This window comes from Camellia sinensis, chromosome 6 (genome assembly GCF_055761805.1).
Source record: "Camellia sinensis isolate YWXY chromosome 6, ASM5576180v1, whole genome shotgun sequence".
NCBI lineage: Eukaryota > Viridiplantae > Streptophyta > Magnoliopsida > Ericales > Theaceae > Camellia > Camellia sinensis.
The window spans coordinates 198,090,793-198,116,369 of NC_138966.1; the positions used below are offsets into that span (position 1 = coordinate 198,090,793).

General features: G+C 39.8%; 1 protein-coding gene across 1 annotated transcript; it reads left to right on the top strand.

Moving 5' to 3' along the window:
• The first annotated feature begins 22,180 nt into the window (after positions 1–22,180).
• LOC114292679 (uncharacterized) lies at positions 22,181–24,978 on the top strand. Its single transcript, XM_028236696.2, has 3 exons — positions 22,181–22,531; positions 22,660–22,750; positions 24,501–24,978. Exons 1-3 carry the CDS (start codon positions 22,462–22,464, stop codon positions 24,634–24,636), a joined length of 297 nt encoding a protein of 98 aa, XP_028092497.1. The 5' UTR covers positions 22,181–22,461; the 3' UTR covers positions 24,637–24,978.
• The last annotated feature ends 599 nt before the right edge of the window (positions 24,979–25,577 follow it).

Genomic DNA, 25,577 nt, shown 5'->3' on the forward strand with positions numbered 1-25,577 from the left:
TCTTCTTTTCATTACTACCAACAGAAATCAATTCAAAAGGTATGAATTTCTTTGATTTTGATGAGGTACGTACTTTGATATGGGCAGTCACTATATGATAACTGAAGTAGTATAAACTTCAATTTTAGTAACTCTTTTGTGTACTTTGTGTGAGTGATTTTCCGACCACACTGCTAACTCAGTATTCAGCTGGAGAGTACTGGCAGAATAGATGACGCCTGGCTAACCTGCAACAGAAAGAGAAGATTCTGGCGGTGATTCGTCCACCCGGGGGCACTCCGACGATCAAGTCAGCATATCTCTCAAAGATAATCAATAGTGCTAAACTCACTGTTTTGAGTAATAATTTGCGTACCTTAGATCCATGGGGGTGCCTCTCTTTTATAATTCACTCAATTCTTGTCCCACTAGAAGCCTAGCTTCAATGGACTTTTGCTCAGTGCTTATCCTGGACTCTCCAAGAGATAAAGATAAACTCCCTAAGAGTTTTATCATTATCCATGCCATAGTCCTTCCTTATTCTAAGACTCTTGTCCCTTATCCGCTTATCTCGAATTCCGATATCTTCGGAGATAACCTCGACCTTGCCGAGATAATCTCGGCGTCATGACCTGGACACGTGGCACCTCGGCTGACACGTCGGCATCACCTTGACCACGTGTTGGTACTCAAACAATATATCCCCACAACTACCCTCTAGGTTCTATTACCTCGGCATTCTGAGGTGATGGAACCTATATCGGTACTTCTTGCCAGTACATCGGCTTAAGCCAAGTTCATCACTGTAGGCCGACATGTCTTCTTAAAGATCAAGATTTCCAAGAACTTCTTCACGCGCATGAGCTGTCATGCATAACAACTCAACCGTTTTTAGCCACACGTCTTTTTCGTACTGGATCGTACCTGATACGCGTCTGTAAATCAAATCATTCTCACGTGCGCCGTCTGGCGCATACGTTCTTCTAGGCACATTTATGACCCTTTTGCCGCCGTTTCTGTTTTATCAAAAAAAAATTTCTTTCCTCCGTTTTTTCACTTTTCATTGTTTCTGAAGTTCTCTCTCTCTCTAGCTTTCCATCTCCTCCATTGTTCCCAAGCTTTCAAGCTCTGCTACTACCATTGTTCTCCTCTTCCGGCGAGACGCTTGCTATTCTTCTCCGCTGCTACCATTCGTCTGACTTCGGCGAACTCAACACCGGCCTTCCTCTTTCTGGTAAGCCATTGTTTCTCCTGGTTTCAATTTCTTGCTACCTTACTGAACTTTACTGTTTTACCTGCTGTCTTTGCAATCTCGTTCATACTTCTGATATTTCATCTTGCATTTTGTATTCCACCATATATTTGAACTCATTTGCTTCATGATTCTATTTTTACCCAAATCATCTTCTTGAATATACACTATTCACACATCAGTTGATTTCTGCCACTGTTTTTGGCTTGATACCCTTTTGTTCTTTCAATGTTCTTGACAATCCATCTTTGTTCTTGATTCTGAAGCGCATCCCTGTTTTTCTATTTTCCAGATCCGTGTATCCAATCTTCGTTTCCATAGATCTAGGTTTGGGATTTGCTTGTAGAACCCTTGATTATTATGAAAAATTGAAACTATTTCCACAAATTCTTACCCAGTACATACTTTTGGTTTTTGCCGAGGTCCCAATAACCCTTTTAAAACACCTTTATTCTGAAATCCAGTTCCTCCTAGCTAGGCCGATATCATGGGTATGTGGAAGCGTAGGGTAGACACCCCGACAAAATTAGAATACTTTAGGCGAGAGTTTTCCATCCCTGCCGACGTCTATCTAAGGTTGGCTGGGGATAATGACTCCATAATGCCCAACACTGATTCTATGCCATTCCCTGTCGTAGCCTTTGTTGAGTGCAGACTCCGGCTTCCACTTAACACCCTTTTTCGTGAAATACTTCATTACTACAAGTTGAACCCTATGCAACTTGCCATCAACTCATACCGAGTTATTAATGGTATCATAGCCTTAGCCAAACAAGAAAACGCTAGGATCACCTTAGCCGACATCCAGTACTGCTACACCATGTGTGGCCTCAAAAAAGGTACGGGCTATATTTACTACCTTAAGCCGAGGTCCACTGAATACAAAATCGTAGCCAACCTCCCAGACTCCAACAAGGGAGCTGGAGACGATTACTTCATTACCTCGGGGAACTGGGAATTCGCTCCAGACGAGGACCTTCATCTCTATCCTCTTCCTTGATCAGTTTTTGTAGAGGGCAATGGTAAGAGCCCTGCATCCATACTTGTTTGTTTTTTCAAAAAAAATTTCAAAGTCTTTAATATTTTATCTCCTTCTAACGTCCATTTTGTTTGCAGCTCTTCCTCAGCCTCCAAAGGGTTTCCGTCAGTCTTTCTTTCCCAATAAAGACTTGAAGAAACTTCTGAATTTGCCAGTTCACAAGCGAAAGGCCCCTCTGCTTCTTAATTTCATCTCCACGTATAAGTCGGCTCTTCCCGACGTCCCAAAGAAGAAGAAGAAAAGCCTTTCTCCACCTTTTGCCATAACTCCACAAGTCGCGCCCACATCTCGGATAGACCAAGGATCAACCTCTGATCCAACTGAGCAGCCGTCAACCTCGGCTCCATACCTGATCCCGATATCCCAACTACAACGCCGGCGACGAACTATTTTTTCTGCTGAGATGGGCTGTCAAAAAGCTGTTGCAAAAGATCTCCTGGCCAGCATCCCATCAACCGTTGACACTCCACCAACGCAAACCCAGCCTCCACCAAAACAAAAAAGAATTAAAAAGGCTCAACCAAAGGCCAAGGTGACTCAAGTTGACACTAAGGACACTTTGCCGATCTCTAAACTGGCTGAAAGTGACAAGTCCCAGCCCACCGCAGAGAAGAGGCGTGCCAAGGCCCAACCATCCGATTCTCCAAAATCAAAGAGGCCGAGGTCATCCTCTGCAACCACCTCGGGGTCCAAAAAACATGATGCCCCTTGGGCCCCCAAAATCACTCTGGAAGACAAGCTAGTTATGGCCAACGATAGTGCCGATGACATTAACGTCGGCGTAGCCCTCAGTACCGCTCTGCTTCTCCCCGGCGATGTCGACCGAAACGCCGAGTTAAGCGAGTACGAAAACTACGCTCTGATGCTTCAACGCTCTGTTCAAGTAAGGGTCTTTGTCTGGCAACTTTTTATTTCTTTCTGTTCATTCCATACTTGTAATTTTTTCTAACAACTTCTGTTCTGCTTATTTTCAGGCCATCCAGCATGCCCATTCATTCTCAGTACAATCTTTTGAGAACCGGGAGAGGCTGGCCGAGATGAAGAGGGAGGTCTCCAGTCTTCAAAAGGCCAACAAAAGTTTGCGGTCCAAAATGAAAAAGTTAGAAGACCAGGCCGAGGCTGCCATCAAAGCCTAAAACGATGCTGAAGAAAAGGCAGAATCTATTGAGGCCATCAAGAAGGTGCTTGAGGCCGAAAAGAAGGATGTCGAGGAAAAGATGGCCCAGGCCCAAAAGGAACTGCAAAATGCTTTGGCCACCAAGATGCTGAACTAAAGGAGGCCGACCAGAAGGGTTGCAACGAAGGGGTGGCTGATGTCACGGCGGACTATGAGAAGCAAGTGAAGCAGACATGCAACAAGGGTTTCACCCTTGGTTAGATGTCTCTTCTAAAAAAGCTTGAAGTCCCTACCGACTCGCCCCTTTGGAATGCCGACGCCATTCCTCTTCCATTCCCTCCAACTCCAGCTCAATCCGATGACGACTCTAAATCTGAGGAGGAGGTTTTGGTGAGGAAGTCGAAAGATGCTACTGAGACCAAGTCACCTACTCAAAATGAGCAAGTCCTGGACTTGACTCAGGATGAGGAGGTTGAGGAGGTTCCCAAGGATACTGCGCCTCAAAAGGCGATATCGGACGTGCCCCTCGCCGACAAGAGCCTCGATCAGACCCTTCAAGAGATTGACACTGAGCTTGCGGCCGAGAAAGTAGCCGAAATGTCCTCCCAACAGTCTTCTGAAATCCAGACCCAGCCAGCTAATGATGCTAAGGAATCATAGTTTAGATGTCTTTTTCCTTTGTTTTTTGCCTCTTGTATTTCTCTGTTTTTGGGATAATGTAAACTCTTTGTATGGCCGAGGTGATTTTTATGAATACCACTTCCTTCTTTCTTGAATGGTTGTATGTTTGTCTTCCCTTTATAGCTCTTGTATGACTTTCATACTTAGAATAATTTTGTGCCTTAAAATGCTCTTTAGTCTCGTGCAACCTTCTCAGGGTGAAACACATCGGTAATACAAACTGATGATTTATCTCGGTAAGTACCCAAGTACCTTTCTAAATATAACCTTGGTTTCATAAAATTTCAACAAGTGTTTTACCTTTCAACTTGTAAACTTTTCATAAGTTTCAACAAGTGTTTAAACATTATCTCGGTTTAACTGCTACTTGTAAACTTTTTAAGTTTCAACAAGTGTTAAACATCATTTCGGTTTAATTTCAACTTGTAAACTTTTCTCAAGTTTCAACAAGTGTTAAACATCATTTTGGTTTAACTTCAACTTGTAAACTTTTCTCAAGTTTTAACAAGTGTTAAACCTCATTTCTTCTCCCTGCCCCCTAATGTAAACCTAAGTTCCACTTGGGGTCTCATTATGCACGTATTCCGAAACAACATTATGTGTCTTCATCAGTCACAAATATAGAAGAATTCTGCTAAAATTTTATTCATGACGTCAGCAAATAACAAGGAAAATCTAATGGTAGAAAAACTTCAGATTACAAGTATTCTAGGGTCTTGGCAACTCTTTGCCCTCACTATCTTCAAGCCGATATGCTCCGTTGCCCAATATCGAAATGATTCTGTAAGGTCCTTCATAGTTTGGGCCAAGTTTGCCCTCCCTGGGATTCTTCTTGTTGCCGACGACTTTTCTCAAGACTAGGTCGCCGACTTGGAACTCCCTTGGGTTAACTCTTTTATTATAAGCTCTGGCAAGCTACTGCTGGTAGGCTGCGAGCTGAATTTTAGCTTTCTCTTTTCTTTCTTCTAGTAGATCCAGATCTCAGGCTAAGAGTACATCATTGGTCCCATTTTTACTCCATGGGTTCTGATCCCAGGGATGCCGACTTCAAGCGGAATGACAGCTTCTGTGCCATAAGTCATGGTAAAGGGGGATTCCTCTGTTGATCTTCTCGGTGTAGTCCGATATGCCCAGAGCACACTTCGTAGTTCATCCACCCACTTTCCTTTTGCTTCCTGCAGTCTCTTCTTTATCCCATCTAGGATAACTTTGTTGGATGCTTCTGCTTGACCATTGCTTTGAGGAAAGCTTGGGATTGAAAAGTAGTTCTTGATCTTGAACTTCGCACAGAAGTTCTTGATTAGCTTGCTGTCAAATTATGTTCCATTGTCAGCAACTATCGCTCTCGGAATCCCAAATCTGGTGATGATGTTTTTCCATAAGAAGTTCTTCACGTCTACATCTCGGATCTTTGCTAAGGGTTCAGCTTCTATTGACTTGGTGCAGTAATCTGTTGCTACCAGCAGGTACTTTCTTTGTCCAGTCGCTTGGGGCAATTGCCCAACGAGATCCATGCCCCATTGGGCAAACGGCCAAGGACTGGATACTGGGTTAAGGTCTGCTGCTGGCTGGTGTATCAGTGGTGCAAACCTTTGGTATTTTTCACACTTCTTGACATAGGCTTCTGCGTCCTTTTGCATGTAGGGCCACCAATGTCCCTGGGTAATGGCCCTATGGGTTAGTGATCTACCCCCAGTGTGGCTTCCACAGATTCCTTCATGTATTTCATATAAAAATCTTCAACTTGTGATGGGTGTACAGGGGTGGGCAGCGGATATACCAATCCGCCAAAACCAACCGAACCGAACCGATCCGCCGCATTTTGGACAGATGCATGATGACGAGCGGACAGTTGCGGATTGATTTTCTCCAATCCGCCAATTTGGCCGACGGATGGTGGATTTGAGGTTCCTTTGGCCGCAACCGAACCGCCAAACTGCGAGTACCCTTAGTAATTTATAAGATTTTGTGTTTTCAATTTGTTTAAATATTTTGTTTGTGTTTTCAATTGAAAAAGAGTTCAAATATTCTGTTGAAAAAAAGTTTTCAACTTAAATATATTTTTTGAATTGAAAAAAGTAAACATATTATTTATCTATATTTTTTGGTTTTTAAATCTAACTCTAAAAGTAATAAATAGAAAATATGAAATATGTTGGTTGGTTTTAATTTTCAAAACATATATAAATGTAACAATACAGAGACATAGAATCTCAACTATTGCTCTGTTCATGATTTTTGTGGTTTGAATTGTTTTTATATTTGAAGAACCACAGATTGTAATACTTTATGTGGATGAGGCATGCTGTGATTGTAATATGTGGATGAGGCATGCAGTGATTGTGATATTCTAAAGTTTCAAACTTTCTTTCTTTGGATGAGGCATACAATAATTGTAATATTTTTTTAAGTCATTGACTATAATACTTTCTCATTTTTTTTTTTTTTGAGGAAGTGCACAAGTTGAACTATGTTGAAAATTTATAAAATTTCAAACCACTAAACCGATTCGCATCCATCTGCCAAACCGCCAATCTGCTCAATCCGCATCCCCCGGATTGGCGGACGGATGCGGATTGATTTTCTCCAATCTGCCAATCTGGCAGACGGATGGCAGATTGGAGGTTCCGTGGCCGCAACCGACCCGCGCCCACCACTAGTGTACACACCTTAAAAAGGGTCCAGTGAAAGATCTTCTGTAGAGATGTCCTTCTGCTGTTAGACTGAATCTTGCCGATTTCAATCTAATCTTGTGTGCCTCCTTGTGGTCATCTAGCAGCTTTCCTTCTTTCAAGAATGCATCAATTACATCCATCCATCTTGGTCCCATGTCCACACACATTACTTCATGCTCTGTGGTCAGTGGTTCGATGCTCGAGCCCGACAAGTATTCGACCATTATCGTCCTTGCTTTTTCAGGTTGTATTGCACTGGCCAGATTGGCTAGTGCATCGGCGTGACTGTTATCATCTCGACTAACCTGATGTAGTCGGCAATTCTGAAACAAAGCTACCAACCTGTTGACTTCCTTTGTGTAGGCTGACATCCTTTCATCTCGGGCTGCAAATTCGCCCGTTGTCTGGTTAACTATGAGCTGGGAGTCACAGAAGACTATCACTTCATCTGCTTCTGCTGCTACCGCCAGCTTTAGTCCTGCAATCAATGCTTTATATTCTGTTTCATTGTTTGAGGTCTTGAACCCCAATTGAATGGACTGGTCCAATACTTCTCCATCTGGAGATACTAATACTACTCCTGCCCCTGCTCCTTGCCGGTTTGAGCTCCTATCGACAAACAGTCGAAAGGAGTCGCCGATATAAATGCTGTAGGGTCTGAGTTTTTCCTTTCTCCTTTGTTCTATTGCATTTGGCTAGGCTTCTCCTTGCTTGTTTGGACATTGTTCACCTTGGCTCAACGGAGCCCGATGTGCAATAGATTCTGGTGTGAACTTGACCACAAAGTCAACCAAAACTTGGCATTTGATTGCTATTCTGGGTTTGTACTCCAAGTCATACTGTCCCAAGGCCACTGCCCATTTGGCTATTCTTCCTGTCAGGTCTCTTTGTTGTAGCAAAGACTTCAAGGGGTGTTCTGTTAGCACCACAATTTTATGGGTCTGGAAGTAATGGTTCAGTTTCTTTGAAGCCATTACTAAAGTCAGTGCCAATTTTTCTAAGAGTAGATACCTTGTTTCTGCATCGGCCAGGGTTTTGCTTACATAGTAAATAGCCCTTTGCTCTCCTTTTTCTTCTCGAATTACCACTGCGCTTACTGCGTGTTCTGAGACTGCTAAGTACAAAAATAACTCCTTCCCAGGTTTTGGATTTGAAAGAACTGGAGCTGTGGTCAGATACTTCTTTAGGTCGATCAGGGCGGCCTCGCATTCTTCTGTCCATAAAAAATCTGTGGCTTTCTTCACTAGGTTGAAGAAAGGTTTGCACTTGTTTGAGCTTCTGCTTATAAACCTATTCAGGGCTGCGGCCCTTCCAGTCAACATTTGTACCTGTTTTGCCGTCGTCGGGCTCTTCAATTCTAGGATGACCTTAATCTGATCTAAGCTGGCCTCAATGCCCCTTCTAGTCACTAGGTATCCTAAAAACTTACTAGATCCTACTCTAAATGCACACTTCGCTGCATTGAGTCAGAGCCGATATGTTTTAAGGATGTCAAAGACTGCTTTCAGGTTGGCCAGATGACCTTTAGGTTCCTTGGTCTTCACGACCATGTCATCGATGTAAACTTCTACCATTCTGCCAATCAGGTGTTTGAACATCTTGGTTACCAGTCTTTGGTAAGTTGCTCCTGTATTTTTCAACCCAAAAGGCATCACTCTGTAGCAGTACAGACCTTTTGGGGTGATAAATGCAGTCTTCTCCTCGTCTGGGGGATACATGGCTATCTGATGGTATCCCCTGTAGGCATCTAGGAAGCTCATCATTTCATGCCCCGAAGTGGCGTCTACCAGCTGGTCATTCTTGGGTAGAGGAAAACTGTCTTTGGAACAGGCTTTGTTTAAGCTGGTAAAGTCCACGCAGACCCTCTATTTACCATTCTTCTTCTTCACTACTACTGTGTTTGATAGCCATGTCGGGTAATCTACCTCTCGAATGGCCCTGGCCTCGAGAAGTCTGTCTACTTCCTCCTCCACTGCTTCGACGTGTATCAACGTCGGTCTTCTTGCTCATTGTATTGCCGGTTTTGTCGACCTATCAACATTCAGTTTATGGCAAGTGACCTCGGGGTCAATGCCAGGCATCTCGTAAGGCGTCCAAGCAAACACCTCAATATTTGCTCTCAAGAAAGCTTTCATCTTTCTTTCTTCTTCTTCGGTTAGGCCCGAGCCGAGAAGAAAGAAGCGTTCTTCATCTCCCTCTTGGATGAGGATTTTCTTCAGTGTTTCTTCACTCTTTTTGGCCGGCTCCTTGCCGATATCCTCTAGAACCTCCGCGTCATCATCTTCAATCTCTGCATTCTCTGGTTTTTGAATGTTACAGGTGGATTTCATTGCTGCCATAAAGCAATTCTTTGTCTGCAGCTGATCTCCTCTGACCTCCTCAATCCCATACTCTGTTGGGAACCGCAATAGTTGATTCAAAGTTGAGGGAACAACCCTCATTGCACGCAACCATGGCCTTCCCAAAATGATATTGTAAGGGGAGGGTGTGTCAATTACGGTGAACTCTGTTGTTATCTTCCTGGTGCCTGCCAGCACCTCCAAGCTGGTTGTTCCTAGTGGCTATGTCGGCGTTCCATTGAACCCGACCATTGGGCTATTGGACTACTCCACATCGTCTGGGTGAAGGCCAAGCTCCTTGTAACACCGGACGTACATGATGTCACAAGAGCTGCCTTGGTCAATAAGGATGCGCTTTACTTGGCATTCCCCAACCTAGAGGGATACTACCAAGCTATCATTATGCGGATGTTGTACCATCTCAAGGTCGGCTTCAGAAAAGGACACTACTGGTCCTTGGTACTCCTCTGCCTGATGTCTCTTTTCCCTGACTTGGTAGACATGCTGCAGGTGTTTTACCTTCTGGGTCTCCCCTCGAATCTCGTTTTCATTGACCTTCGAGTGAATTACATTAATTACCCGAGGTCCTTCTGCTTGTGGTTGCTGTGCTGGGGGAAGTGAGGCTGCTGTCGCCTGAGGCAATCTTGTCTGTTCTTCCCTTATTCTGGCCTCATCGACAAGGTCTCTCAGATGGCCTTGCCTCACCAGGTCTTCCAAGTGTGTTTTCAGGGCTCTGCAGCCCTGAGTCATATGTCCGTTTTCATTGTGGTAAGCACAATGCCTGCCAAGGTTTCTTCCCATGAATTCTCCTGGTGCTCTTGCTGGTGTTCTGAAATAGGGTTGGTTCCGAATTTGATCCAGGACTTTGTGAATTGGGATTCAGAACACAGTTGTCACTGCCTGTGTAGCCCTTAATTCTGTCTCTTGCTTACTGGATCCGTTGTTACCTCGGCCTCGCTTCGGCTAGCCGTTTCCTTTCTCCTGCTTTGTTTCCCTGGTCCCCGACATGTCTTCCTCCGTTCTGGCATACTTCTCGATTCTCGTCATGAGCTCTTCCATGCTTTTTGGCAATGTCTTTGCCAAAGATTTCCGTAGTGAACAGTTGTCTTTTAGGCCGTTCTTGAACGACACGACCGCCACTTTTTGATTACACTCTAGTATTCGGTTGAATACCTCATAGTATCTTTTTGCGTAGACCCTAAGGCCTTCATCTTTACTGATCTTCAAAGCCATCAATGCGTCCACCCGCAATGACTGCAGCTTGTTTGTTACGAACCTGGCCACAAACATCTCGGCCAGGCCTTTCCAAGTCTTCACGCTTCCCTTTGGTAATTTGTGGAACCAATCTGATGCAATCTCCCCGAAGGATGAGGAGAACACTTTGTAGAGCAACGGCTCGTTCCCACTATACAGCGCCATTGAGTTCAAGTATAATCCAACGTGGAAGTTGGGGTCTGACTTACCATCGTATATTTGGAACCTCCGCATACTGAATCTCTTCGGCTCCTCAAACCTGTCCAACTCCACCGAGAATGGTGTCCTCGGATTATCTGGGGAGGTTACCTCGACGTCGGCATTCTGTTGCTTCCTCTTGAGGTAATCTCTTAAGTCCTCCTTTGTCCGCCCAGGAGCACGGCTACCTCTTGCTTTCAGTCTTTTTGGTGCACTACTTTCAGCTTCGTGGTGAGTCCTCTTCAATCCTTCTTCATGAGTTGTGTTGAAGCACAGCACCTGCCCCTGAACATTCCGATGTCCTTTGGGGTCTGCCTTCTTTGTGCGATGCGTCCTTCGTGATTCTTCTCTTCTTGACTCTCTTCGTCCGACCTTCTTGGAAGGTCGGTAAGAGTATCTTTTGCTCCCGTTGTGTTGAGGGGCTACAGGGATTGTTTTCTGCCCTCCCTTCTGGGCATTGGCCGCTGGAATCGGCGTGTCTTGCAGCGGGAACGGTGGTTGCATGACGTTATTTTGCATCATAAAATTGACGACCGACTGCAGGTCTGCCAATTTGTTTGCCATCTCTTTTACCTCTTCGTCCTTCCGTAGGCACCTATCATTCCGTACCTAGAGGTCGTCCTCATTGTAGTACCCACTTCGATCTGGTTTCTTTGGTACATCGCCAGTCTGGCCGACGTCTTTCACTCCGTGATTCTGGTCACGAGTTTCTGTGTTGCACTCGTCCCCTTCGATATCAAGGTCAATAGGTCTCCCACTCTCAGCAGGAGTGTTGTCCCCAATCTTTTCCTTCTGTCCGTTACTGGCCATCTATTATTCTTTCTTTCCCACAGACGGCACCAAATTGTGTGAGTGATTTTCTGACCACATTGCCAACTCAGTATTCAGCTGGAGAGTACTGGCAGAATAAATGACACCTGGCTAACCTGCAACAGAAAGAGAAGATTCCGGCGGTGGTTCGTCCACCCGGGGCCACTCCGACGATCAAATCAGTATATCTCTCAAAGATAATCAATAGTGCTAAACTCACTGTTCTGAGTAATAATTTGCGAACCTTAGACCCATGGGGGTGCCTCTCTTTTATAATTAACTCAATCCTTGTCCCACTAGAAGCCTAGCTTCAATGGACTTTTGCTCAGTGCTTATCCTGGACTCTTCAAGAGATAAAGATAAACTCCCTAAGAGCTTTATCCTTATCCATGCCATAGTCCTTCCTTATTCTAGGACTCTTGTCCCTTATCCGCTTATCTCGGATTCCGATATCTTTGGAGATAACCTCAGCCTTGCCGAGATAACCTCGGCGTCATAACCTGGACACATGGCACCTCGGCTGACACGTCGGCATCACCTTGACCACATGTTGGTACTCAGAAAATATATCCCCACACATAACGGTATAACATATCTACGGTTTGGAAGATAAAAAAACACATTCATTTTGTTTCTCTATTTAAATCTGTATATACATAGATTTTTCTGGTCTATGAAATTCTAATTTTATGCTATATTTTTTATTCCTTTTTTCCTTCCTAATGTTGTTTTGACACCTATTCACAATAACTGCTAATTATTTTTCAAATTCAACCCATATGTTGTACATAACTGTATAACATATCTACGGTTTTGTTTCTCTATTTAAATCTATAAATACATACATTCTTTTTCTGTTCTATGAACTTCCAATTTTAGGCAACCCTCCATAAACCCATAATTAAATCAAATAACTGCTAATTAGTTTTCAAATTCAACCCATATTTCACATTCAGCAAACCGTCCATAATATATACAATTGCATGCTCACACAGTAAAAGATTATACAAAAATTGTAAGACTACAAAAATCGAACAGAACAAATCAAACCAAACCAAACCAAGCGTTAAGTCCCAGGGTCGGCTATATGAATCGTTGACTCTATAATGGAAAATATAAATTTGAAAATAATAAAGAGAAAAATAGCATACAGAGATGTATTAATCGTTAATATTGATTTAGCGTAACTCAAACACAGATTCAGCTTCTCTCTCTTGAAATCGAATTGTCATTTAAACCGTTGAAGAGTTAATCAATTCTGGTTTCGAATTCGACTTCGTCGAAGAGTGTATTGAATTCAATTGGGCTTCCCAGAGAGGTTATTAATAGAAAAAAAGTCGAACGATCTTGAAGACGCCGATGCGAATTGAAACTCGAATCACAGATTGAGAACTTGAAGAGCAAGAAAACAAACATGTCGATGAAGGAAGGTACCTTGAACAGTAATATATATCGATGAAATTCTTTTTGTAAATATTTCAAAATTTGAGAGTTGATGTTTACTTATAAATCTAGATACAATCTTTCTTTTTAATTTGATTAACGGTCACTTTCTATTTTCTGTTTTATAAACAAAAAATAATAATTAAAACAAAATCTATTGTTTGGTGCATAATAATACACTAGTGTTATGCATATATTTAAATAAATAAAAATAAGGGAGTTTTTTTAATAAATCCTTTTTCTAAGAGCTTTATTCCATCCAACCCATATTCTTTTTGACTATTCCATTAGGTTCTATTTGAGGTAAGAAGACCAAAATACCCTTTTCATCTACTTATGTTCTATTTAGGCCTCGTTTGGGAACCTTCACTTTTAGCCAAAAAGTTATTAAATTAGCCAAAAAGTCAACAACCCATACCAAAAGTCAAAGATTCTCTTTCTCTCTACTTTTTGCACATCTTTTCGTAAAAAATTAAAAAGTTATCCCAAACATACTAGTTTTTTTTAGTTCATATTTTAGTCAAATAGTCAAAAAGTTACTAAATTAGCCTATTCCCAAACGAGGCCTTAGTCAACATTATTTTCTTATATTTCAATAAGTCCTATGGGTGACATAATTACCAAAATACCCTTAACGTGAATGTTCACATCGTCAATGTGAATGTTCACACCGTCAATGTGAATGTTCCTATTTGAGGTAAGAAGACTAAAATACCCTTTTCATCTACTTATGTTCCATTTAGTCCACATTATTTTCTTATGTTTCAATAAGTCCTATGGGTGACATAATTACCAAAATATCCCTAATGTGAATGTTCACATCCTATGGGTGACATAATTACCAAAATACCCCTAATGTGAATGTTCACATTGTCAATGTGAATGTTCACACCGTCAATGTGAATGTTCCTATTTGAGGTAAGAAGACCAAAATCTCTTTTTCATCTACTTATGTTCCATTTAGTCCACATTATTTTCTTATGTTTCAATAAGTCCTATGGGTGACATAATTACCAAAATACCCCTAATGTGAATGTTCACATTCTATGGGTGACATAATTACCAAAATACCCCTAATGTGAATGTTCACATCGTCAATGTGAATATTCCTATTTGAGGTAAGAAGACCAAAATACCCTTTTCATCTACTTATGTTCCATTTAGTCCACACTATTTTCTTATGTTTCAATAAGTCCTATGGGTGACATAATTACCAAAATACCCCTAATGTGAATGTTCACATCCTATGGGTGACATAATTACCAAAATACCCCTAATGTGAATGTTCACATCGTCAATGTGAATATTCACACTGTCAATGTAAATGTTCACACCGTCAATGTGAATGTTCCTATTTGAGGTAAGAAGACCAAAATATCATTTTCATCTACTTATGTTTCATTTAGTCCACATTATTTTCTTATGTTTCAATAAGTCCTATGGGTGACATAATTACCAAAATACCCCTAATGTGAATGTTCATATCCTATGGGTGACATAATTACCAAAATACCTCTAATGTGAATGTTCACATCGTCAATGTGAATGTTCACACTATTAATGTAAATGTTCACACTGTTAATGTGAATGTTCATATCATCAATGTGTAGGGGCTCGGCTCAGCCTGGGCCAGGGCCAACTCATGTAAAGCCTCGTGGGTGCTTGCCAAAATTCGGGTCGAGCCAGACTGGCCCACGGGCAAAAAAATTAGGCCTAGGCCCTAGCCTTGGCACAAAGGTATTCAGGCTTTGGGTGCCTCGGTGGGTCGAGCCAAGGGGCTTGGGCCTAGACTTGGGCTTATGTCGAGCTTAGATGAACCTCGCCATTTTTTTAAATTTTTTTTAATTTTTTCTCCCAAAATTTTATTATTTTCCAATAAAAAGACACCGGGCCTCTGGCAGGCCGGGCCTTAAATGGGCCTTATACGGGCCGAGCTTCAAATTGATGGCCCAGGTCCTAGCCCAAGTTCTCGGGCTGGGCTCGGGCCCGGGTCCAAACGAGCTTGTCTCGGGCCGCGGGAGGGCTTCGGGTGGCCCACGGGCCGCGGGCCAATTTTACACTCCTATCAATGTGAATATTCACATTGTCAACAGGTCGAACCAGCTCCGGGCCACGGGCCAATTTTACACTCCTATCAATGTTAATATTAACATGTCAATGTGAATATTCACATTGTAAACGGGCCGGGCCCGCGGGCGGGTTTCGGGCCGCCTACGGGCTACGGATCAATTTTACACTCCTATCAACGTGAATGTTAATATGTTAATTTGAATATTCACATTGTCAACGGGTTAGGCCGGGCTCGCCCCGGGCAGCGCACGGGCCGCGGGCCAATTTTACACTTCTATCGATGTGAATGTTAACATGTCAATGTGAATATTCACATTGTCAACGGACCGAGCCCGCCCGGCCCCGGGGGGAGCTTCGAACCACCCACGGGCCACGGACCAATTTTACATTCTTACCAATGTGAATGTTAAAATATGAATATTTACAGCCCGCTCCACTCCGGGCAACGGGCGGGCTTCGGGCCGTCTACGGGCCACGAACCAATTTTACACTCCTATCAATGTGAATGTTAACATGTTAATGTGAATATTCACATTGTAAACGGGCCGGGCCGGGCCCGCAGACGGGTTTCGGGTCGCCCACGGGTCGCGGGCCAATTTTACACTCCTATCAATGTGAATATTAGCATGTCAATGTAAATATTCATATTGTAAACGGGTCGGGCCAGGCCCGCAGACGGGTTTCCGGCTGCCTACGGGCCGCGAGTCAATTTTACACTCCTATCAATATGAATGTTAATATGTTAATGTGAATATTCACATTGTCAACGGACCGGGCTGGGCCGGGCCTACTCCGGGTAGCCCACGGGCCGCGGACGGGTTTCGGGCCGCCCACAGGCCGCGGGCCAATTTTACACTTCGATCAATGTGAATGTTAACATGTCAATGTGAATATTCACATTGTCAACGGACCGGGCCCGCCCCGACTCGGGGGCGAGTTTCGAACCGCCTATTGGCCACGGGCCAATTTTACATTCTTACCAATGTGAATGTTAAAATAAGAATATTTACAGCCCGCCCGGCCCCAGCAACAAGTGGGCTTCGGGCCGCCCACAGGCCGCGGGCCAATTTTACACTCCTATCAATGTGAATGTTAACATGTCAATGTGAATATTCACATTATAAACGGGCCGGGCCCGCGGACGGGTTTCGGGCCTCCCACGGGCGCGGGCCAATTTTACACTCCTATCAATGTGAATGTTAACATGTCAATGTGAATATTCACATTATAAATGGGCCGGACCCGCGGACGGATTTCGGGCCTTCCACGGGCCCGAGGCAATTTTACACTCCTATCAATGTGAATATTAATATGTCAATGTAAATATTCATATTGTAAACAGGCCGGGCCTGCGGGCGTGTTTTCTGCCGTCTACGGGCCGCGGGTCAATTTTACACTACTATTAACGTGAATGTTAATATGTTAATGTGAATATTCACATTGTCAACGGGCCGGGCTGCCCACGGGCGGATTCGGGCCGCGGGCCAATTTTACACTTCTATTAATGTGAATGTTAACATGTCAATGTGAATATTCACATTATCAACAGATCCGGCCCGCCCCGGCTCGGGGGCGAGCTTCGGACCGCCCACGGGCCACGGGCTAATTTTACATTCTTACCAATGTGAATGTTAAAATATGAATATTTACAGCCCGTCTCGCCCCGGGCAACGGGCAGGCTTCAGGTCGCCCATGGGCCGCGAGCCAATTTTACATTCCTATCAATGTGAACGTTAACATGTCAATGTGAATATTCACATTATAAACAGGCCGGGCTGGGCCCGCGGGCGAATTTCGGGCCGCTTACGTGCCGCGGGTCAATTTTACCCTCCTATCAATGTGAATGTTAATATGTTAATGTGAATATTCACATTGTCAACGGGCCGGGCCGGGATTGCCCCGGGCAGCCCACGGGCCACGGGCGGGTTTCGGGCCGCCTACAGGCCGCGGGCCAATTTTACACTTCTATCAATGTGAATGTTAACATGTCAATGTGAATATTCACATCGTCAACGGACCGGGCCCGCCCCTCCCCGAGGGCGATCTTCGGACCGCCCACGGGCCATGGGCCAATTTTACATTCTTACCAATGTGAATGTTAAAATATGAATATTTGCATCATAAAATTGCTAACCGTTCAAAAAATATTTGTAAGGGTATCAAAATTAAATATAAAGGCATAAGAGTTTAAAAAAATAGTGTAAATCAAGAAAAATGACTTTATGGAATAAAACTATACATACATAGGACTAAATAGGTTAATAAATTTCTTCATGAATTTTTTGGGTTAAAACACTTCTAAATGAGATTTATCAATAAAAATTCCATTTCTTATTGTTTAAAATTTAATAAAATTTTCTTTTTGCCAATATTATAGAATATTAATTTGTTTGTAAATTTATATTACAACTAAGGAGTTGCCTGGTATTCCTCTCTCCAAATCTTAAGATGTGGTTACAAGATCACCCATGAGTCAAACACAATGCCTTAATAGTAATTTAGTTCTTACACTTCAAGTATATTTTCAAAATAATAATTCCGTACAAGATTTGATACTTCATTATCTTAAGGTGTGTAAATAAGAGAATTCATGAAAATTTGAAAGACCAAATTAAAAATAGACTCAACACATAGAGACTAAATTTTAAAATTAAAACAATAAAAATGAAAGTCAAATTTTGATTAAACTATAAGAGTGAAACATGTAATTTATTTTTGTTTATTTAATAAACGTGCCAAGTTAAAAAAAGGCAAATTAAAGTTGTTTATGAAATTAAATTCGTCTCTAGTAGTAAGCACTCGGTGGAGGTATCAAGCCGGGCTACAAACATGGAGTCCAAGCTCACTCACAGGCTAAGGCTAGAGATTTTTATTTTTTATTTTTTTTTCAAGCAAAAACTTTAAGCCCAAATATTGTGGGTGTTTGAGAAATAGTTATTTTTTAGGCTTTTTGATTATTTGACTATTTTAATAGGTTATTTTAGTTTTTGTATTTGAAAATATGGGATAAATTTTTATTTGAGTTGTTGTATTGAAAAATGTGTTTGAAATGATGGTGTAATGTAAAATGACCAAACTGTCTATACAAAAAATAATAAAATAAAAAAGCAGCCTATGACGTGGCAGTTTGATCTCTTTGCTTATCTCTTTTTACAACTCCATCTCTCTAAAAACTGATTGAAAAAGACTCATGTCAACTCCAAACGGTGCTCTATCTGTGAAAAAGCAGCCCGCGAAAGACTAACACAGCAAAGTCAACAGCCGAGGGCAGCACATTCGCATGCTGATCATCTGCGCCGCCAAGGTCTTCTAGCTCACTAGCTAGCTGGGCCACAAGTTCGACGACCAGATCATCAAGTGGCTCCTCTGCCAAGCCAAGCCATTTATCATTGTCATCACCGACACAACTCTGGCGAGCTTCTCCATCATCTCAGTCTCCGTCAAAAACTCCTCAAATTCCTCAATCTCCACCTTGCTTTATCAAAAGCCATCTCAACCGTTGATCACTTCGACGCCGTTTATCCTCAAGAAGCGACTCCGTTTCGACGACGATTCCGTCAGAGTGAGATCTGCCGAAGAGAGTACAATGGTGTTCTTCAAACCCTTCGTTCAGATTAAAATGACAGATGATAGAGATGAGAGAGATGAAAACCTCTTCCTTAGTTATCACTCTGTTTTTTTTATAATGTTGCGACCCAAATCCGGTACCTAAAAGTTCGGTGTCGCAACAAGATAAAAAAATAAAATAATTCCAAAATTTCTATATAAGTAGCACAATGGATAAATTGAGTAAATTAAAATAAAATAAAATAAATGGATACCAACAGTTTATTAAAAAGAGACAAAAATAGTCATTCGGATTTTTATTTTATTACAAGAGTCCAATCAGAAATACAAATAGTACAAATAAGAAAACACTGTGATTTATCCCCCATCTTGATCATGCTAAATCTCATCACCTGAAAGGGGTAACAAATATAAGCACATAACAGAGTGAGAAATATTATACTGTGAGTATAGGGGTACAAAATAGCCATGAATAGTTATTTAAGCTAAAACATTAACATAATTTAAGTTGAATAAACAAATAATTAAGTGGCAGAAACTAAAATACAGAAATTACGTAAATAACTATAACCACGATATAGAACAGAACAGGGTTCACTGAAGTGATAATCAGAACAGGGGTCAATGGATCCATGACAAACAAAGGACCACAAAGTGGCCAAACAGGAGCCAATGATTATTTAAGTCCTTCAAGGCATAAGACTCCCGTGGTGATACTTACAAAACATAATTGTTTATGAAATCATTGTCAACTAATTATTAAAATTCAAACAAACATATCCATGGGTTTCAATTTAAACAAATATAGTTTAGAAAATAATCCGCGTAATTGAAATATTAATATAACCATAAAACATAAATTATATAAAATAATTTGTGGCAATTCAAAATATTCATAAAATATGATAACTCAAAGTAGAATATAATTCATCTTAATATCAATCTGTAGCCTTTACTTTCCTATGATTGTCTCGTTATTCTCAAGCTGGTTCTTAGATTTGTATCTTTCCTCTATAGTTGCTCCCTATTTATAGACTTGATTGCATGGTTTCAAACAAGTGGGTTGCTTTAAATTTGGCCACCTGCCTAACAGGTGGCATTTCTCCCTTCCTTCATGTGACTATTACATGGTCTAAGTTGGTGAATTACTTAGTCACCATCATATATATTAGGATGGTGATAAACCACCATTTTTATTTTTATTTTATATTTTTTTATTTTTAACCTTTGATTTAATTCGCATTAGACCTAAGGTTTTAATAATCTAATTACATTACATTTTATCACCTATAACCGTAACATTAATTATTTTATTTTATCGGTTATGGTATTATTTTCATATTTAGGGTGTATTATTATTTATATATATATACATATATTATATTCATGAGTAATTGATCTAATCACGGTATTGAATTAAATTAAAAATTCGAATTTCGCATATATGAGCTACACAAAGGGTAAAAATGTCTTTTTAACAACATAGTGATGGTGTTTGGGAAGTGAGTTTTTATGTAGATTTTATTAGATGTAGGTTTTTATGAGATAAAAAATTTTTGGTGTTTGGGAAGATAGTTGGGTTTTTATGTGGTTGGATGTGATGTTTGTGAGAGAAAAAGTGAAATGATTATGGGGTTGGATGTGATATTTTGTTTGGATGTGTTTTTTTTGATTTTGCAAAACTTTTGTCTTTTAATGAAAAAAATGAGAAAAAAATTTGGGAACTTGCTTCCCAAACACCACCAGTGACATTCAACTGGACAGGAGCCTTTGTACCTCAGCTACAGTCAGACTACATGACTTTTTTCGTAAAAAATGCTAAAATAGCTTGACCCACGGGTTGCAAAGCACTGCCATTGTCCAACAAAAATGGGTTCATAGGTCGCATCTCACAGGGCGACGGGGAGGGGCTTGTGGGCTTAATCTAACAGGCCAACATTTAAATTTTGTTTTATTTATTTATTTATTTATTTGTGTTTTTTTGACAGATTTTTTGACTTGCAACCCAAGTCAAGCCTCAAACCACAAGGCCTAATCTTATGCATACCTGCTTGGCCTGTTGAAACTTGAAGTAAAATAAAAATTCAATTGATGGGCTTGAGTCAAACTTTCGGGCCTACGGGCCAACAATGGGGCTTAGCAATCACCATCCTATGTTACAGTTCTAACGAAAGAGAGCCGAAGTTTGTAATGTTCATTGTATTTGGCTCAACTTGGAAGGAGATTCTATTTACACTTAAAAAAATCAATAAATACTCTTAATTTTTAAGTATATCTTATTTAATTATTTAAAATTTTACTTTATTCTCATTATAACTTATTATTTTTTTCAAATTACTCAACCTGAATAATAAATAATAAACAAGTTAAAAAAAATTAAATTATTTCAAAAACTTTTCAATACAAAAAAAAACCAAAATTGTAAATATATAAACATTATAAATATAGGAAAAATAAAACTTTTACATAAGTATTATAAAACTTTTCAATACAGAAAAAAAAAATTTACATTATAAATTATTCACAAAAATACTTGTGGAAAAATAAAAACCAAACTTACAAGCACATAAGCATCAACCACTAACAAGAAAGAGTACTTCTCAAACAATGTACTATTTAAATTACAAAATAAGAACAACTCCAATAATATGTTATTGTTAATACAATTACTCAGCAGTTTAATTTTTGTCAAAAAACGATATAGAAAATAATTGACGGTGCTCTACAAAAATTGTGAAATCCCTTTATATCAATACTTACCTCCTTTTTGATGGGTTGTTTCAATAAATTATTTTGATTATTACTCTTATTCATTATTTGATTTTGTTTAAATTTTTTTTTTTTTCCTAAGGCTTAGAGTTTCAAAATAATAAAAAATAACGATGTTGATAATGATGGTAAGTTTTGATAGAGAAGAATAAATAACTTTAATCTCTTTAAGAAGAAGATACAGAAATAAAAATAAAAATAACTAATTAGAGTGTATTATAAGGAAAAAAATTAAGATTTAATATATATTATATTTATTAATAAATTTTTATATTAAAATATAATAAAAAATTTAAATTTAACGTACTCATACATTTTTTTTTTTTTTTGTTACAGGGAAATCCTCTCACCTTTCCGCAGGTCCAAGGCAGCGCCCCATGAGGAGATCACCAGGGTGTCCTGTTATCCGTTCCGAGTAAAAGTCTATAACCTGGAAGCTTGTCCCGACCTCCCAAGGCAAGCTTCGATTAAGTCAAGACTCGCACAGCGGGGGAGCATTAAGCATTAAACCCACACCAAGTAGCTGATTAGGCATGCTTAAGGTCCAACCTGCATTAAGCATTAAACCTACACCAAGTAGCTGATTAGGCATGCTTAAGGTACAACCTCCTAATCAACAGTGTTTTACCCAAGAGATTGGCCTAAGAAAAAAATTAAACCTGTGACCTTGGGGCTTAAACCCCAAGGCCTTACAACAATGCCCCAACCCATTGGGTTTCGTCATACATTTTAGATTCAGCCTCCGTTTGGGAAGTGGGTTGGTTTTTTGGCTATTTTAACCTGGGCTATTTTAGCTTGGTTTGGGAAGGACTTTTTGATTTTTTGACTTTTTTGTGAGAGAGAATAATAATAATTATGAGTTGGATTTGATGTTTTATTTTTTGTGATTAAAATAACCTATTTTATTTTTTATGACTATTTTAACTAAAAAAAACCTGACTTTTTTCTTCCGAAACTTAGAGCCCCAAAATCATAACGAAAGGCCACAAATTGTAGAGCACAAAAACTAACCAATGACTTGACGAAAGAGTAGTACTAGTAATCAAACACGTGCAAGTCGGCTATAGCCAGTCAGGCAACGATGTGGACCGTCCAATCTCTCAAAGGCCAATTCATCGACTCTCTCTCACTTCCACCTACAAATACCATCGCAAAACCCAAACTCAAACCCAAATCAAAATCAAAATCAAAATCAAAATCACATTCACAGAGAAAAGGGATAAAAGAATCAAAATCAAAATCACATTCACAGAGAAAAGGGATTTAAGATGGCTGATGCGAAGAACACCCTTGATTCCATCAGGGAATGGATCGTCGACCACAAGCTTCGCGCCGTCGGTAATCTCTCTCTCTCTCTCTCTCTCTCTCTTCATGTACAATATATATATATGTATATGAATATATATAATGTGTGTGTGGGTGTGTGTTTTTTGGGTTTGATTTTGATGGTTTTGAAAATTTTGAAGGATGTCTGTGGTTGAGTGGAATAACGGGTTCGATCGCATACAATTGGTCCCAACCCAACATGAAGACCAGCGTTAGGCTCATTCACGCTAGGTACGACATGCATCTGATCTATCCACATATCGAAAATCTGTTTGGTTCCCGAGAAAATTGAGGGGCCAAGGAAAATAAATGATTAAGATTTTTCATCAGAAGCAGAACTCAATTGATCAATTTTAGTTTTTGTTATAATTGTTTTGAAGTGCATGCTCTTGTTTTTGAGATACAGAGTGCAGCATCTATGATCTCATTTCGTTATTATTTTATTGTTGTTTGATGAATTTCATATTTGGGTTGTTGCATCTTCTATATCATTATATAGCACTGTCTCATTACCAAACCAAACTAAACAAGTCTTAAGTCCCATCAAATGGGTCTTCAATCGACTCTATCCAATGCCATTTCGTCAGTCAAATTAAGAAGATAGCACTGTCTCATTAATTATTTTTTAATTATTTTTTTTTGTTAAAGAATAACTATAACCTGCATCAAACCAGGTGGTTTCATCTTTGAAACACGATTAAAAATTTGAGTAATAGCCATTGAATCATGATTTTCGAGACTGAATCTTTGTACCCTCTGTCCTTGTTCTTGTATAATAGAATTTTGTGCTATAATTTGATGAAAATTAGGTAGTGCAGTCGCATGTGTTTTTTCCCATCCTGATATGGCGTTTTGGTTGTTGATGGGTCGAAATTGATATTCATTATAGGTTTTATTGAAAGGGATTCATTGTAGGCTTAAGAATTGCCCTTGTGGTCATTGTTGTTTCAACTAATTGGATTTGGAAGAGCTACCCTTTGGGTGTTTTTATTAATTACGTTATTAAATAACCTTAAATTGATATGTTACTTTTTAGGGCCAAGCTCTCTAGGCTTTAAGTTGTATTTATCAAATTTTGAAGGGAGCTGATCTATTCATACATCGGTGTTGGCGATTTTAGCTCTTCTTTAGCCCCTTTTCTTGGGCAGCTGCAGCCAAGAGACACTAAAAGCCTCTAAACCAAATCAAATCAAATTAAGCTTTTTGTCTCAATCAAGTTGTGTTAGCTACATGAATCAATTTTCGCTATTCCACTCTATCAAGGGCTTATATGCTACAAGGCTCCAAATTTTTTAAAGAATTAATGAGATTTGAAAAAGAAAGTCCGTCTAAGTCCCCCCCCCCCAAAAAAAAAAACATAAAAGTAGTTTTTTTTTTTTGGGTCCATTCTTTCAATTGTGTCCATTCTTTCAATTGTGATGTGTTCCATAAGCAATTTTGAGATGGGCTGTTTGGATATATATCTAGTTAGTTAAAGGTTACAACTTCCTTTTCATGATGGAAATCTGGGATTTGGTGGCATCCTTGAGTTTTCAGTTAGCTTGCGTTAAAGGTGGCTTTTTTAGCCATTGGAGGACTTTCAATGAAAGGAGTAATTGTTGGGTGTACCCGAGAGGGTATTTCTACATCGAACCCTCTTCTTTTGATTGGTTTTTCTGGTAGGCATTGTCTGGTGTTTTGCCTAACATGATGGTAGGTATGGCATTTGGCACCATCATATTTATGTTGTTTTGCCCGACAACATTGGTGGCGTTGTCAGGCAAAACACCGTCATAACACGGGCCTCCATGGTAACCAATCAAAATTGAGGAAGATACCACGTAGGAATACCCTTTAAAAAAAATATGAAACAATCATCTTTTGCAATCAGCATGAAGCTATTGTTGTAGTTTCTATTTGGATTTTTGTTTGTTTCCTACGAGTTTACTTAAGCAATTCTATCATGGATGTAACAGATATTTTTGTTTGGTTAAAAAAACAGGTTGCATGCACAAGCACTGACCCTTGCTGCATTAGCTGGAGCTGCAGTCATTGAGTACTATGACCACAGGACGGGAGCAAAGCAAGAGCGTGTTGCTAAGTTTCTTGATCTGGATCGACTTCCACGTAAAGATTGAGGAGGCCGGGACTTCATTAGACAATGCTTGAATAGAAAACAAATATTATTCTTGTTGATGACCTTGATTAATATAACGATATTGATAGATGCAATAGTCACTGGGTAGTCTGATCACCGGTAATTTTGTTGTCATTATAACATTCTTATACTTTTACAGTGGATGGATTTTTTTCTTCATTTTTTTGTCATATAAGGAATGATGGTAGGTTCAAGGTTGTGTACTTCTGTTAAGAAGAGATCAATGGCTGAATGGGGCAGCTTGATTTATGTACCAGTTTCATTGTAAAACTATTTCACAATCTTCTTTTTGTTTATGAAGTTTTATGGTTTGTTTTGAGAATCCAATAGCTAATGGTAGCTTGGCTGAAATGTATGTTCATGCTAATGGTAGGGTTATTTTGAAGCAATGACCAAATTGGAGTGGATGATTTTAACCATTGAACATAGGGCATTTTGGCACCATGTGGATTAAAATAATTTTATTGTAGTCTAAATCCTATTTGGCAATTGCCAGTGCTGTTTTTTCTGTTGTTCATGCAATAATGATCTTGGATTTGATGAACATCTTTTCTAAGTTTTTATTTGTTTAGTTGTGCTTTTATTTTTTAAAATAAAATTAATAAATAATTGAAAATAGCTATTGTGATCATGTGTTTGTTTCTATTTTTTTAATATAACTTTGAAAGATTAAAAAAAGGATTTTTGTGTCTTCCTAAAAAGTTAGTTTTTAATTTAAAAAAAAAAACTAAAAATATAAATTATTCCATCAAATAGATTGTGTGTTTTTTTGGAAAAATGAAAACATAGCACTAAAAGAAGTACGACCAAACAAAAAATGATTCTTCATTCCATTCCAATTTTCTTTTTAAATTATAATAATTTGAAATCCAATTTAGATTCTGTTTGGATTAATGTAAGAGAATAAAACAAATGATTGTC